The 15,705-nt window shown below is 35.5% G+C and overlaps 1 protein-coding gene across 11 annotated transcripts in view; it reads left to right on the forward strand.

Annotated features, from left to right (window-relative positions):
- Positions 1-15,705, forward strand: part of SLC4A7 (solute carrier family 4 member 7) — a 93,811-nt gene that overhangs the window by 52,182 nt on the left and 25,924 nt on the right. For 10 of the 11 annotated variants that reach the window (XR_007904749.1, XR_007904750.1, XR_007904751.1 and 7 more), the window contains 6 exons: positions 529-717; positions 9,038-9,153; positions 10,583-10,740; positions 12,289-12,376; positions 13,987-14,133; positions 15,494-15,597. Coding sequence is in view for 7 of the 11 variants with exons in the window: in XM_051788956.1 (XP_051644916.1) it covers positions 529-717; positions 9,038-9,153; positions 10,583-10,740; positions 12,289-12,376; positions 13,987-14,133; positions 15,494-15,597 (802 nt within the window). In the remaining 4 variants the exon portion in view is untranslated. Of the gene's footprint in view, positions 1-528; positions 718-3,450; positions 3,820-9,037; positions 9,154-10,582; positions 10,741-12,288; positions 12,377-13,986; positions 14,134-15,493; positions 15,598-15,705 lie in introns of all 11 variants that reach the window. The other variant, XM_051788962.1, reaches the window with a different exon arrangement.

A 15,705-nucleotide genomic window follows, 5' to 3' on the forward strand; every position in this document is an offset into this window, starting at 1 on the left:
AAGTTCAGTAGAGAGTCTCAGGATCTTAGGGCATCCAAAGATGACAGAGGAATTATGGAATTCATCTCATTCTGTAGTAACTTTCACTTTTATATAGTTTAAGTAACACCAGGTTAAGACTGTCATGTCTGTTTTCCATCATATTTCTGTCTTTGTGTACTCACTTCTAGTGTAGGGTTGTTGATTACATTAGATACTTTTTTGAATGGGAGTCACCATTGGAAGTTGAAGTAAATGCCAGTACATTATAAAATATTAAGTAATTTATTTGTTGAAATGGTGCTACTAATAAATACTGTCTCTTGGATCTGCATGTTGTGCTTTCCTTATTCTCACATCTGCTTGTTTAGTGACATTTGAAAATTTCCTGTGGATTCTTGAAGATAACTTTTTTGTTAAAGAAAAGATTTTTATTGGAATAGATTAAATTTTTTTTCTAACTTGGTGCAACTACAGTGCTGGAATGTGGTGAAGGAGAGATTTGATAGCTACCTATATAATTTCCTTTTTTGTTCTTGTATTATATAGATATGGTTTTGGACAACATGATTGCCTCTGGCCAGCTGGATGAATCCATACGAGAGAATGTGAGAGAGGCTCTCCTAAAAAGGCACCATCATCAGAATGAGAAAAAATTCAGCAGTCGGATTCCTCTGGTTCGGTCTTTCGCAGATATAGGCAAGAAACATTCTGACCCTCACTTGCTTGAACGAAATGGTGAGATAAGTTGTAGCATCCAGTTTGTACTAACCTGGTAAATAATGTTCTCACTTGGAGATGAAGGAAAGCTCAGCTGGTAATAGCAGATAAGTGTTTCCCTCTTCATGAGCAAAGAACTAACAATAATGTGGATGGTGTTTCTGGATATTTTTTAATTTACTCAAACATTCTACTCCTGCCTGTATACCACAGCATGCATTATTATTTTAAAGTATAGAAATAGACCTACATTGGTCCTAATGTTTTTTAGTATATGCTTGTATAAAATGTGCAATGTTTGAGGAATTTCAGCATCGTGGCATAACTTTATATGTGTGTATAAAATGGATGCTACTTGCTTATACAGTCTTTGCCCAAGAGATTGACATAGCGATCATAGAATGAGTTCAGTGATGCTGACAATTATGTGTTTTATTCCAGTGTTGTTATGTTAATATGGCTAGAAAAAGTTCACCATGCCAATGGTGAAGATAGTACATTTAGCTAGGACACTCTTTAGTTTTAACTGGTTTTGTAGAAAAGGATCTAATGGGGAAAAACAATCCCAAACCCAAGAAAGGTATTAGCAATGTTTTTAGAAGCTGCACCACATCTTGTTTTGAACCAGTTCCTGAAAATCTACTCTAGACATCCAGTTCCAAACTCCAAATAGCAATAGGTACTGCAGAGCAGCTTACTTGTATTCTTGTATTTCTGTGACCTCTGTTTCCATCTCTGTTCTTTGTTTTCTTTTGCCTTGTGTTAACTAAGACAAAAATTTTTTTTAATTTAGTGAAAACTAAGGATTTCATGAAACTGTCCTTGAAGGGAACTTCTTTTCCTGTCTTGAAAGATGCCTCATTGCATAAAATATGTTTCACTTAGTTTAAGTACTCATTAGGAGCTACATACTCTGGAGTACTCTACAACAAATGCCCAAGCTTACTGATACTTTTTGTTAGGCAGGGAGTATAAAGTGTATGCTTAAATATTTCTCTGATAGTTTCAGAATTTTTTTTTCAAGACTGAAAATGCACCAAATTTATATGAGTGTATTGTCTTCTGTAACTCCCAAGTCTCCTGTTTTGTTCAACAAATATGAAAATTTCACACACAGACTTGGTTTTTTCCATCCTTGAACACCTGTGTTTCCAGTTGTAATTCTGAGAATTTTTATTTAAGGTTTCTTGCTTGTCAGTTACCTTTCGTGTATCACTTCCACTTTCCAGCACAGTTTATTCATAATACTATTTCGACAACAGAATATGGGATATATGCTGAAATTAGAAACCAGTATAATTTGGTGAACTTTTTCTCAACATATACCGATTTACTTCTTTCTTTATAATCCTACAGTGATCTTCTAAACTGGTAAACTGAAAATGCACATGTGCATAGTACTTCTTAGGCTCCTTAGAGGGGTGTGTCTGTTTAGGACATCTCATGTTCGTGATTTATCACAAGTATACTGACAGAAATCTAGCTATTACTGTAGTGATTAATACAGGCTAAATCAACCAGTTTGCTCTGCTGGTCCTATTTTCTTTACTGCAGTGCAGTTTTGTGGTTTTAATAGTTGATTTTTGATTCTTTTGTTCTTAATTTAAATCAGGTTTGTATCTGTAGGATCCAGTCTTTCATTGTTTGGGGGGGGGAAGGGGAATATATGTAACCTATACCTAGGCATGCTTTTTATCCTTCTTGTAAATTATTCTAGGGTTGTTCAGCGTACTGGTCTCAGTAGTGCCTACTATAAATGTGAGAGTAAACGTGTCTACTTCGATATTTCCTTACTTGATGGCATGGTACATGAAAACAGCATGTTTTGGGTTCAGGCATTGTAGGAGAAGTAATCAGTAATCTTTTCGAGGAGATTACCATCCCAGGAAAAGTGGTTTTGGTAAACAGGAGAAATGGTATTGCTAAACCTTCTAATAGAAGTGCTTACATGAGTGTCAACAGTCTCTTTTCCTGCTTAAGGAAGAACTGAAATCCATTGCAAACTCCAATCTGAGGGAACCATCACAAGACTATGTTCTCTTCATATGAAATTAGTGGGACACTGAAACTGGATAGGGCAAGAAAAATAACAATGGATTTGGAGAAATGTGTTTGATTTTAGGCATATTGGGGCTATTGGTAAGTCATAGCAAGAGGAAATGGAGAAGGGACTATGTATCTCATTTTTGTGCCCTCTTCAAAAATATGTGTTGAGGCTACAACTGCCTGGGAAAATTCTTAGTAAAACAAGGCTTATATTGGAAGACAGTTGCATTTAACACAATTGGATATGTTTGATCATGTTCACTTTTTAAATAAAAATTTTTTGGTATATAGTGAATGGAGTTAACTGAAGTATTTTAATGTTTTGGTTGCTAATGATTTTTCAATGTACTTTTTGGATGGCATTAACAGTATCTGCTGCGCAGTTTGGAATAAGAAATTATTCTAGAAAAGATTAAGAGTCAGTTTCAAGAGATAAAAAATAAGGTAATATCTTCTCCCACAGATCTTTGGCATTCTAATTTGTACTTCTCAGTAATTTCTGACTTCTGTAATGTCTGAAATCAGATTTACTCTTATCTCTTGTCTTACTTGCATGAGTATGACACTTTGGCCTGTAAAGCTTGCAATTTGCTATGTAAATTGTTCATGCATATTTGTTTCTGTGTGGGTTTGGTTTTTTGTTTTATTTTTAATTTAATATATCCCTTTTGTAAGCCTCATGGTGTTCCATTTGTTTTATCTCAGGGGAAGGCCTTTCAGCCTCCCGCCACTCTTTGCGAACAGGTCTCTCTGCCTCAAATATTTCCCTGAGAAGAGAAAGCCGTTTGTCAGTTCTTCTCAGTTACCTTCTTCCTTCTTCAAGAGCTGGAACCCCGGCAGCCTCGAGGTGTACAACACCTGTAACTACCCCTCAAAACACACCACCCTCCAGTCCTACGTGCAGTCTCCTGCCAACCACAAGTGCCCAGCCAAGTCCACTTCAGGGCAAGGAATTGCTGGTGTCACCTGCCAGTGATGACATTCCCTCAGTAGTAATTCATCCACCTGAGGAGGACTTAGAGTTGCAGGAAAGCCAGGAAAAGAAGACAGAGGAAAATATTGGCAAAACACCAGGCAACTACTGAAATTTAAGCTGTCCATGTGTGGTGCTCTCTGCATCTGGATCACTTGCATTGCGATGTTTTTGGCACATAACTTGGGCACAAAGGAATATGATAACTATTACCTCTGCCTGCATGTTTATTTCTTCTCAGTTGTGATTGTTTTCTTGTTTGGCATTTTTAACTTTTTAGCTTTTAACTAAAGCAAGCAAAAAATTCTTTAATTAACATTCATTTGTATAATTAAAAAGTAATATGGCTTTAAAATGTAATATATAAGCAAAATGTCAAAAATGGTGGCCTTTTCCTTTCACTCACCTACGGTCCATATCAGGTTTTGCTTTGGTTTTATCAGTGGTTAATATTTTAAAACAGTGTTTGTTATCCTGAGATAGGTACAGCTGAAGTGATGGTGAAGTATTAGAGATGATATGAAAAGAATTAGGAAGGATGCCATTATCAGTAGTGTTCATAGTTAGTTGTATAATGAAGTCATCAAGCAGTTTTATTGTTGTTTTTTTTCTTTTAAAAACCACGGCTGTTAAAACCAATAGGACATTATGATGAAATTTTCGGGTACAGTTCACCTACAACTGTTTCCAGATGACTCTCCATTAGTGGATTGCATCAGCATCAGACACTCAATCAGTGTTTTGTTGTGTTTGATATGCAAAATTGGAGAAGGTAGTTAAGAGTTTGTAATTGTAGATTGGAGCTCAGCAATTTTTTTATTTTTTTGTCTTGCAAGACTTTGTTCTTTATATGTAAAAAGGTATATTGATGTATAGATTAGTTGAAAGAAACTGTCAAAACATTCCAACTTTTCTTGAATTGTTTTTAGTAAAAGTTTCATTACTCATGCATTCTGCAGTCATAGTCTTATACTTGCTTTACTTTTGCAGAATTATTACCTAGGTATAGACTTCATGATACTTCTAGGTAGATCACGTTTTTAAGGCAGGGATCATCTTTCTTTTCAGCCTTCAGCCTCCTCCTGCCTTTTTTTTCCTCCCCTTCTCAGAAATTTGTCTTGCCAAAACTTAGTGTATAGGTTTGTCTACTTTAGACCTGTGTGTAGTGGGGTGGGAGAGGGGCTGATTTCAAACAGGTCTTCCATTGGTGAGGCTTTTCTTGGCTATTTCCTCACTTGTTTAATAAATAAGAGCACATTGTTACATACAGCAGTGAAACAATGCTGATAGAGAAAAGGCTGTGGTTGTCTGCCTTTTCATATTTGGCAACCAAGTCACTGAAAAGGAAAGAGCAAACTGTGTCATAAGCTGTTATCTTCAGATGAAGTATAGGGGCCTCGTCATTACTTAAATTCAGAAAAGCAAACAAAAACCTCTTTCTCTGACTTCCTTTTGGGAAATTAAGAGCATTCACATGAAGTTTATTCTCTCATGGGTCATCTTGCAAAGGTAATTAGAAACCAGAAGTAACGTAACAGCTGTAATTGTTTTTCCAGTTCTCATTTGTCTGACAGGAATGACAGCATGCCAGACCCAAGGTCTTTAGAACACAAGAGAAGACAAACAAATGAAAATAAAGTACTTTATGCTATTATTATCATCACTAATAAAGCTTTCCGCCAGAATTTCCAAATTGCATTCAAATTGCTTTTGTTCCGATGTTTCTCATAAAGGAAAAATCTGAAAGGGATGGTTTTCTAGTTAATCATAAGTAAAAGTCTTTTCAGAGAATGTTAAACACCAACGATGATGGAAGACATTTTTGTTTTCTGGGGTTTCCCCCTTTTTTTTAATTCAAGTAATCATCTGACCACAGAAAGACACCTTTTCCTTAGAGATGCCTTTGAAGACATTCTCAGACTATGACTTCAGAGCTGCAACTGGACTAATCTTTTTCTTGAGAAGCAGAATGAGAAGGAAACCCTGAGGAAGAAGTAATCTTCCTGGTGTTAATTAAAAAAAAAAATCTTCCTGCTCTATTCTACAATAGAGTATGCTCTGTATTACCTCTTTAGTAATTCATAATATTGCAATCTGAATACATTTTCCACATCTGTGTGATTGAGTTGGTTTTGCCTCCTGTGAGCATTAGGAACTGTGTTAATTTTCTAATAGGTGACATTCTTCTGTTTAGCATTCATCTGTCCTTGGCCTTGTGTTCTTCAGAGTTTATTTTTTAGTCTTTACTATTAATAGCTGGAAGGTTACTGAGCTTAATGTGAGTTACTGTAAAAGGAGGGAAGAGGGACACACCTTCTGTCTACCACTTAATTTTCATCAACCAGTCATCAGTTCGTAGTAAGTCAACCAGACAAAAGGTTCTCTTAATTTTTTTTTGCTATCATTTGAAGAACTATTGAATAATGAATTCCATTGGTAAGGCTAGGAAGAGAACTGTGTCACAGCTAAAAATGAACTGTTAATTCACCAACTTTCTTTGAGCTTTCTTGATGTCTGAGCAATAGCAAAGCAGCAGAGAGGTCTTTTGGTTCACTGATAAGTGTACTTTAGAACTGAGCAAAATAACATTTAAAACAACTTTGCTCTTTAAATAATTACTTACTGAAAATAGTAATTCAGAAAGGTTTTCATACTTGCTTTCTCTTAGTAATTTTTTTCACATTAAGACTGCATTGGAATTTAATTTTAAAAATTGCTTCTTATTTCCTCAAATATAAATATGGTATGACTTCATATTTAAAAGTTTTTTATTATATAATCTTTACCTATATAATTACATTGAAATAGTCATGCTTAGGTGTTGAACTCATATCTTCCTCATCTTATATGAAGCAGAGATGTGAGACAATTGCTAGAAAATGCACATGATCTTTAGTGAAGGTATAGTTATAAATACTTTGACTTGAGTGATCCTAAGAGGTTATAATCCAAATTACTCAACACTCAATCCACTGTTGTCTTTTGGAGGAGACAGGTGGTACATCTGCCTAACTAACAACATCAAGAAGAGTACTGTGTGTTTTTAATGATCCCCTTGGTAGCTTGGTAATGATAAATTTCTCTGTCTCATAGTCTGAAAAGTACTACTAGGTAGTTGTCCTTTTTGCAGTAGCCTCTGAGTTTGCATCTACTGAACCGGAGAAGAGAGGGAAATAAGTTCTTTTATTAGTGTGAGATTTGAACTGTTTCAGTATTAGAGAAGATAACTTTTTATTCAGAGTTTCTCTGCAAACATCAGATTGATTGATATGCATAATGAAATGCAGTGTCATATGGAAATGCTTGCCCAGGTCTGAAAACGTATAAGCAGTTTTGTCTTGTGAGAGCAGCAGTCTGTCCAACTGCAAGGCCAGCAGAAAGGACTAAGATTAGACAAATGTCAGTGCTGAAACTTGTAAGCTTGAACATATATGAGTGGTTGGAGAAATTTTGAAGGCAAACCTTTTAGAAGAATCAGTATCACTTTGGTACTGAAATAATAAGTGTTTATGCTAATATGTAGAATCCTTATTCTCTGTCCTTCTCCTTGATGTTCCCCTTTTTGTTCTAGTCTTTGCTTGCTCTTGCTCTCAGTGCATTTCTGAAAAGTGCTGAATGATGCATTATGACTCATCTTTCATCAATTACAAACATTTTGAGTTTCCTGTACTGGAAGAGGGGACAAAGTAGAAAAAGTTTATACATATAAACTTTTATATTATGCTGCTCTTCTGTAACAACCGTTTAATATTTATTTCTAGTTCTACAAACACATCAACTCTTAAGCAGTTAAATACTTTTGATCAGCTGATTTCACAGGTGGTTGATGCTGTGATTCTTGTGAATGATGCTTAAATCTTGGAGCAGAAAAGTAGAATATGTTTTCTTGGGGGGATTTTTTGTTGTCTAGATAACTGAACATAGTATTTATAGCGTTAGCTCATTACTTGTGCATGTTAGGATTTATGAAGGAAATGACAACCTATTAACTTCATTTGATTTTTGCTTCGGAAAAACTACCCATACCACTTATATCCCTATGAACTGTAAGAATGAAAATTAATGGTAAAGGCTTGGACCTGCATATTTTCTGTTGATAAGATGACTCTTGGAGAGAGTTTTTTTGGAAACAAATATGGGGGTGAAATAGAATGAATTCAGTTGTCATTTGAATGCTAAAAAATATCGAGGTTGCTAAATTATAAACATGGAGGTATGCAAAGAGTTACGTGACAGTAATTATGATAGAACAATAGCCCAAATGTAGCCATTGATGACTTAATTTTTTATCTTGACTAGTGTGACACTTGATTTAAATACAAACTTTCTCTTTGTAATAGATGTTCAGACTTCAGTCTTTGTGTAGATGTGGTTTTGAAAGCATGTGAAAACATGTTCTGTCACCACAGCTGAGAGGTGTGGACAAGCAAGAAGGCCAATTGCACTTCTAGTGCATGTTAAACTGAACAACAAAAGCTCTGTAATCCAAAAGGTGGGATTTGGGCTTGACTATGCGTGCCTAGACCAGCTTTTAAATGTTAATTGGGTATATGACGCAACATGGAATTCAGTGTGTATGAACACTTGGATTACATTGACTTTTGCATCCTTTACTGAACCTGCAATTCAGTGCTGCTGGCAGTGTAGCAAGCTACATAAGATGGTTTTGTTTTGGTGCAGGTGTTAGCGGGAAGCTGTATGTTGAGCTTGAATAACCTCATTGTGCATGCTTCTTCAGCTAAAGTGTATATTCCATATAGTAACATCTGGTCAGATGAATAGTAGGAACTTTGGTCTGTTGATGGAAATCATGGTTTGCAAACTGTCTATCCGTCATGCAGTACACAATTTACTTGTACAGCTTAGTTAGGATATCATTCCTTGTATTTGTCGCCTGAGGCCTCCTGATGCTTTTTACAATTGCAGTAGCTGCCACACAGCAGACTAGATAGCAGAGGTGTTTGTATTTGGTGTCTGAGGACTTCTTAGTATGGTGAAGGTGCTATATACTAACTACTATATCAGTTATGACTAAAATGTCAGCAGTTATTTTTTCTGCGATTGAAATAGCTGCGATGTTTTCTGGTGACTGTTTTGCAAATGGCCATCATTTGGGCAATACTTAATTTTTTAAATTGTGTCATTATTTGGCAACACAGTGACTTGTTAGTGTTGCATTTATGATACTAATGTAGGGCACTTGTACTGAATAACATGCACATTTGCTTTGAGCAAGCTGCCACATTGAGTTTTGGTAGTGTTGCACACTCCGTTCACTTCATGCACCATTTTGAACTTAACTTCTTTGTTTTAATTTAGGGCTGTTAGCATCTCCACAGTCAGCACCTGGAAACTTAGACACTGGGAAAAGTGGAGATGTTAAAGGTACTGGGACAGGAGGAAGCAGAGAAAACAGCACCGTTGATTTTAGTAAGGTAAGTAAACATTAAATACCTTAGTGTTTAGCACAAATTAATTGTGAAACAAAAAATGTGCTGGTTGTAACTTCCCCCTTAGTTACAACTAAGACATGTACCAGTGTACACAAGACATAGGTACTTAGAGATAACTTGTACATACAAGTGTCAGAATATGGTCTAGGTTAGATGTGTCACATGTTTTGAAATTCTTCCCAGTGGGATGGAACGTACTGTTTGATTTTCTCAGTATTTTGGTAACGTAAGAGTGCAGCTGCTGTACTTTCTCATGCAGATGGAGGTATTTTCAGATCTACTGTTGAGTCTCATGTGAAAAGAATTTTGTAGATTTCCTTCGACTTCTTGTTTGTTTTTCAGTTTGTGTTTTTTTTTTTTCTGAAGAGAGCTTTTAAAGAGGATTTGCTGTACATGTATTATGAGTTTCCTGTACAAAAGTTACTGTACCTCTTAATCATTAGGAACATATACTATCACTTTCTGAAGGAAACCTTGTAAAAAAATCTACTGTAAATCTGTTGTTTTTCTTTCATAATTTAAATTTCCTGGGCAAGTTCCATTATGGCTTTTACTATAAAACTTAGTCTGTAGTGTCATCTGTACTGCGAAACACAGTAAGAGAATTGGTTTGCCAAGTTCAATAGTTATGTGTAAGGAAAGCTAACTTACAGTGTAGTTCTGATCTAATCATAGTAGGTACCATATATTCCTGCTCCTCTGTCACAGTTTTTGTATTTTTGCTTGGCCTGTCCTTGTGTACACCTGCCTTGTCTCCTGTTGGACAGGAGTCAGCCTCCTGGCACTGTAGTTGTGGCACACTTGGTGTGGGACTCAAGAGGCCATCTGTAAGTTCCCTAGCTAACGATGTACCTGGTGCTTGTGTGTGTGTATGTGAACACAGAGTTCATGTCCTGCACCGCTTTCTAATGCACTTGTGTAATTATGTACAGAAACGGATGTGAAGATTTTCAGCTGTCATATTCTTTATGGATGAAGAGATAAACATACAGATTATTTTTCAAAATTATGACGCATTTGAAATACACAGCTGCGAAATAACTCACTGCATTCTAGAAACCATGTGTAATTACATGAACTCTCTTTAGTTAATTGTGCATAGATTTTGTTAATTTATGTCCTATCATAAAATGTTTGTCATTATAGTATTAGAAAGGTAATTATGCAGTTTGGAGTCTTCTAGGTGTTAGTAATTCTAACTTATAGAAAATAGTTTATTATTATTTGGCTGGATGGCTGACATTCTCTAAATGTGTTTGTCTTTTCTGTACTGTGGGATACTTAATTTGCTTTTTAATTTTTCTTTGTAGCATAAATGTCTAGTAAATACTGATAAATGTAATTATGTTACAAAATTTCTGCTAAAAAATGTAAGGGAATAAAAACACTTGTTTCATCTTTGTATGAATAGGTTGATATGAACTTCATGAGGAAAATTCCTTCAGGAGCAGAAGCATCAAATGTGTTAGTGGGAGAAGTAGATTTTTTAGAAAGACCCATTATTGCTTTTGTGAGGCTCTCCCCTGCTGTGCTCCTCTCGGGTCTCACAGAGGTTCCAGTTCCTACACGGTAAATAAATGCCTGTAAAGTCTGGCTTTACTTATGCAATATTTAAGATCTCAAGTAGCTGAAAGTTTTTATGTATACTGTATTAAGCTCAAGAAGTGTAGAGTTTTGTTTAACATTATGCCAGTCATTTGCTGCAAAATTTGAATGAATGAGATCTACCATAAAATTCTCTGAATGCATAAAATATGTTATGATGCTGTTTTAAGCAAGTGCAGGAGTTGAAACTGATAGATGACTTGGAGTAAAAGCAGTGAGTCTTCCAAGCTTGTGTTGCCATTTTAAAGATGGGCATGAAGATTGTTATAATTCCCTTCAGTGTGACACAGCTTGTCAGTGGGGAAGAGCTCACTAAGTCTGAAAGATTGTCTGACCTGAATCTCTGTTTTTTCTATACAAATACTCTGTATATGAATAACCTAGGTGGTAGAAAGACCTTTTTTAATTATTATGTGCTCAAATCTACATGATTAACACTAGAGTAACCAATCTGCAGCTAATACATTGAAGTGGTTTTCAGTCTGCAATATGCCATCCAGTCTAGTGCACCCACCCCTACTCCCCCAGAATCATGGGTCTCACAAGTATACTGTGGGTATGTTTACTACAGATGTTCAGAATATCAAAATGCTGGTCCCATCCATGATGAAGGTAGCAGATCATTTCATCAGTCATCATGGAGGACACTTGATTTTCTGGGCACATTGATGTATGGGGCTGTTATGTGGTGTTTGGCAACATTTGTACATTCATGTTTTTTGGTGTTTTTTTTCAGTGTTTGTTTATCTTTGTAATTTTCAGCTTACTCTTTTGAAAGGCAAAAATATATGTGAGAATTTTCAGAGGATACTTGACATTAGTGCTTATGCTTTTTGGAAAATTCCAAAATTTCTGCATACAGATTATTGTATTAATGTAGCTAAAATTCTGTTCTAAGTTTTTAGAATGGTGTAGACTTGCAGATTTGGAATAGCATGCTTGGATCCTGAAGATGCACTATCAGTTTCAATAAGGGTAGTAAATTTGTAAAGGAGACATAGAATTGAGCTTTTTGTACTGTGAGATAAAAGATGATGTTACTTTCTTTCAAGTGTGTTGTGCTTAGGAACTTCATTTTCATGGATTATAGGAAGAAGGTTGTGAAACAAATGACTGAGGTTTTACTTTTTACTCCTTGGTTTGTATCCTTTTGAATTCATAAGATGCTACTTGTGTTCAAGGTTTTGGTGGAGTTTTTTGTTTCTTCTGTTTTTAATAAAAAAATAATTGCAATAACTATTACTGGGGTTGGAAATAGAGACTGTCTGTTAACATATGCGTTAGGCTTACTTAAGAAGATTTTTGAAGAAATTTTGGTTCAGATTTGAATTCCTTCCTATAATGACTTTGAGGCAAGTTTTTTCAGTGTTGCAGCAGTCTTTTAAGATCTGAAATGGTAAAAATGATATTTTTACTTCACTACTAAATTTTGCTTAAACATTAGTTTGAAAGACCCCTTCTGAGTACATGCAGATGAGTCAGCCATATTCAGCTCCATTGCTTTCTCCACAGGTTTTTGTTTTTATTACTGGGACCAGTAGGAAAAGCTCCACAGTACCATGAAATTGGAAGATCAATAGCAACACTTATGACAGATGATGTGAGTGATGTATTTTAAATGCTTGTAGTTAAAGTCTAGAATAATATATTTACCACCTGATTTCAAGAAATGATTTTGGAGTGACAGGTTAAAGAAAAAACCCCTGCAAACCGGTTAAATAAATAACGGTTAATTATTTCTTGTGTTGGTGAAGTAGATCATGGTAAATTAACTTTCCTCTTTGTCTGTCTTGAAGAAATCCTAAATGCATTTCTGAAAAAGTTATTTTGGCTTTGGTGTATAGATTTCATTTTTGTTTTAAATCAGTTAACAGAAAGACTATATAGAACTGGTTTTGATATGAATCACTGTATGTTAAAAAGGACACAACAAACTGTGTAAGTGTTCAGGACAGAAGGTTTTAAGAATGCATGCAATTGAGTCATCATAGGTATTTTTTTATCTAACCAAGGTCAAATAATTAAAATTAGAATTCTTCTTGCCATTTGAAGTCATATATTAAGAGCCCTATTGGTTTTAAAGGCCACAGGGGAATCAGAACTTTTTAAGGTCGTTGCCATCTTACTGAGCAGAATTAGGATGTTTTAAATTTGGCTTTGCATTGAGCGCCACCTACTGAATTACTGATAATTTTTAGGGTTATCTGGCAGAAATTCAAGTACTTTTTACTCTAGCACAATTTGAAGTTTGGAAATGTAAACCAAAAAATTGTCATTTTGCAGTTGAGTAACCAGCCTGTGAATAGAGTTTTTGTTCAATGTGAGAACTGAATATTGAAAGCTTTAGTTGCATGTTCTGATTTTTTTAGGTAGGCTGATCTGATTTTTAGGAATACTGTAGATCATTGAAATATGAAAAACTATGAATTATTTAGTGGTCTAAAAAGACCTAAATAGGCTTACAAGATCTAATTTAAGATCAGATAATTTAATGGTCAGGTAATTAGAGACAAACAGTTCAGGTTTCAAGCGTACAGAAGCAATTTAGGATCATCTTCTGCAGACAGTTTTTTAATAGCAAAACTAGCACATTTTCTTCTGTCTGTGTATAAAATACATCTTGGGGTTCAAGGACTGTTTTTTTATTTTATACTGCCTGTTTGTCAATTCAGAGTTTTCTGTTGTCATCTGTAAAACAGTGCAGTGGTTTTGTTTTGTTTTTTAATAGTTGGAGGATTGTTTTCATGTGCTTTTTAAGTAGTCTTTTAAACTTAATTAAGCTAGATGTATACAAATGAAGTTTTTATTCTTAATAAAAACTCGTGTTTTGGTTTGAAACTCATTTGAAATACTTTCTGTCCTGATTTAGCACAGCACAGTGGTACAGTGGCTGTAGGGCAGAATTATTCAGGCAATAGTACATGAATTTGATGGCGTGAATATTGAAGATTAACTTTTAATTTAATTTTAAAAGTGAACTCAGTATTCATTCTGAGTTTGAAGATAAAACTGCCTCATTTTATGGCAGTGCATACAGGTAGCTTTTAATGCAAAAGTATGCAGGTAAAGCAGAAGTCAAACTTTTCAGGACCTATATTTTCCAGGTCTTTTAAATTAAAACTAATGAAGTGTAATCATTATATAATGATAACCAGTTACTCTTTCAGAAAAATAAAATAAAAACAAATGTTGAGTACTTTCTTCCTGTAGGTTTTCCATGATGTTGCCTATAAAGCAAAAGACCGAAATGATTTGTTGTCAGGAATTGATGAATTTTTAGACCAAGTGACAGTCCTGCCTCCAGGAGAGTGGGATCCTTCTATACGAATTGAGCCGCCAAAAAGTGTTCCTTCCCAGGTAAAAGAAAAAAAAAGTCCAGTCTTTCTTGTAGTGAGGGGGCCAAAACTGAACACAGGATTTGAGCTGCCAAGTACAGAGGGACAAGCACTGCTCTAGTCCTGCTGGCCACACTATTCTTGATACAGACAAAGATGTCGTTGGCCTTTCTGGCCACCTGGGCATACTGCTAACTGATATCCCTTTGGCTGAAAACCATCAAGAAAGTCCCCACATCTATTTTGCAAGAAAAAGTGGATTGTCAATTTAAGTTAAAAAAAAATTTAAAAAAGAGACATGAAGAAAAGAAGAGGGGAAAAAAGACATTAATCAGTTTTCTGCTATGCTGTTAAGTAAATTGTATTTACTATATTTCCTTCTGAAGTACTGAAATGAGTTCATATGAGAAGTAGGAGAATTGGTCAGAAATTGTACCTGAGTTCGTATTATAAATTTTGCTACCAGTCTAGAAATGATCAGCAAGGATATTTTTATTCTTGTAAGAACTTCTGTTTGCATGCAGCTTTGATTGAAATGCCTTAATGTATTTTGTCTAGCTTATAGTGTTCGCAGAATATTTATGAAATAGATAAAAATTGATCATACCACTCAGTTGTGATGATACAGGCTTAGAATGAGAACCAGGAAAAGTGAGTCCTTAGAAAGATTGTTTCTTCTCCTTCTCCCTCTTTACAGCTTAGGGGAATTTGGGCCGACGGGATCAAAAGCAGGGGAGAGACCAATGCTCTTGGTTCAGAAGGTTGAGTCTAGTGGTGTTTCGGTGGAGCCGCTGGAATAGAAGGGGGTGACAGCAATGCAGTTTATTGGTGAATTGCCTGAGGCTACCATGTAACTTTTTTCCAAAATAAGCAGGACTCAAGGTTTTTTGGAAGGAAAATTCAGCTGAGAAATTTATGAGGAGCTGGTGAGCAGCCTGTTCAGGAGGGGAGTGACTTGTCATTTATACTTCAGTTAAATACTGTGCATGTCATAAAGTGCTAGAGGCTTCTGCTCTGGAAATGGTTGAGAAAAAGTATCTCAATATTTCTGGGTCTCATGGTTGAGCCTCTACTTGAAAAGCCAGGCTTTGTTTTATCATGTTTCAGGAACCTATTTCTTGTAGAAAGAGGAAAGATTAATACTGTTGTGCAGGGTACTAGTAAGATGTTTTGGAGAGTGTTGTACAGTTCTAGTTGTCTGTAAACAACAAAAGATGAATTTGGCAAACGGAGGACTACTGATAATCTGGGAATATCAAAAAAGGTTTGGAAGGCATAATGTCTCTGCACGCTGTCTTTTAACTATACTTCATAGACTCAGAGAATCTCTCTTTTTTCTTTTTGTTTTTTTTTCCTTTTTTTCCCCCCTGTCTTTTCTGTAGGAGAAAAGGAAGGCACCTAAATTTCCAAATGGATCTACTCCTACAGGAGAGACTCTCAAAGAAGAAGGCCATCATGCTGGACCTGAACTTCAGAGAACTGGAAGGTGTGTTCACTTCCCTAAATGCTAGCTACCATAAAGAAATAGAAGTGATAAATCTTCATCTAAATGATTGACATTTGAACATAAAAAAATCATGCTATAAGTGTCAAA

The sequence above is a fragment of the Manacus candei genome, unplaced genomic scaffold (assembly GCF_025592945.1).
Source record: "Manacus candei isolate 608988 ecotype Guabito, Panama unplaced genomic scaffold, ASM2559294v1 h1tg000026l, whole genome shotgun sequence".
NCBI classification, from domain to species: Eukaryota; Metazoa; Chordata; class Aves; order Passeriformes; family Pipridae; genus Manacus; species Manacus candei.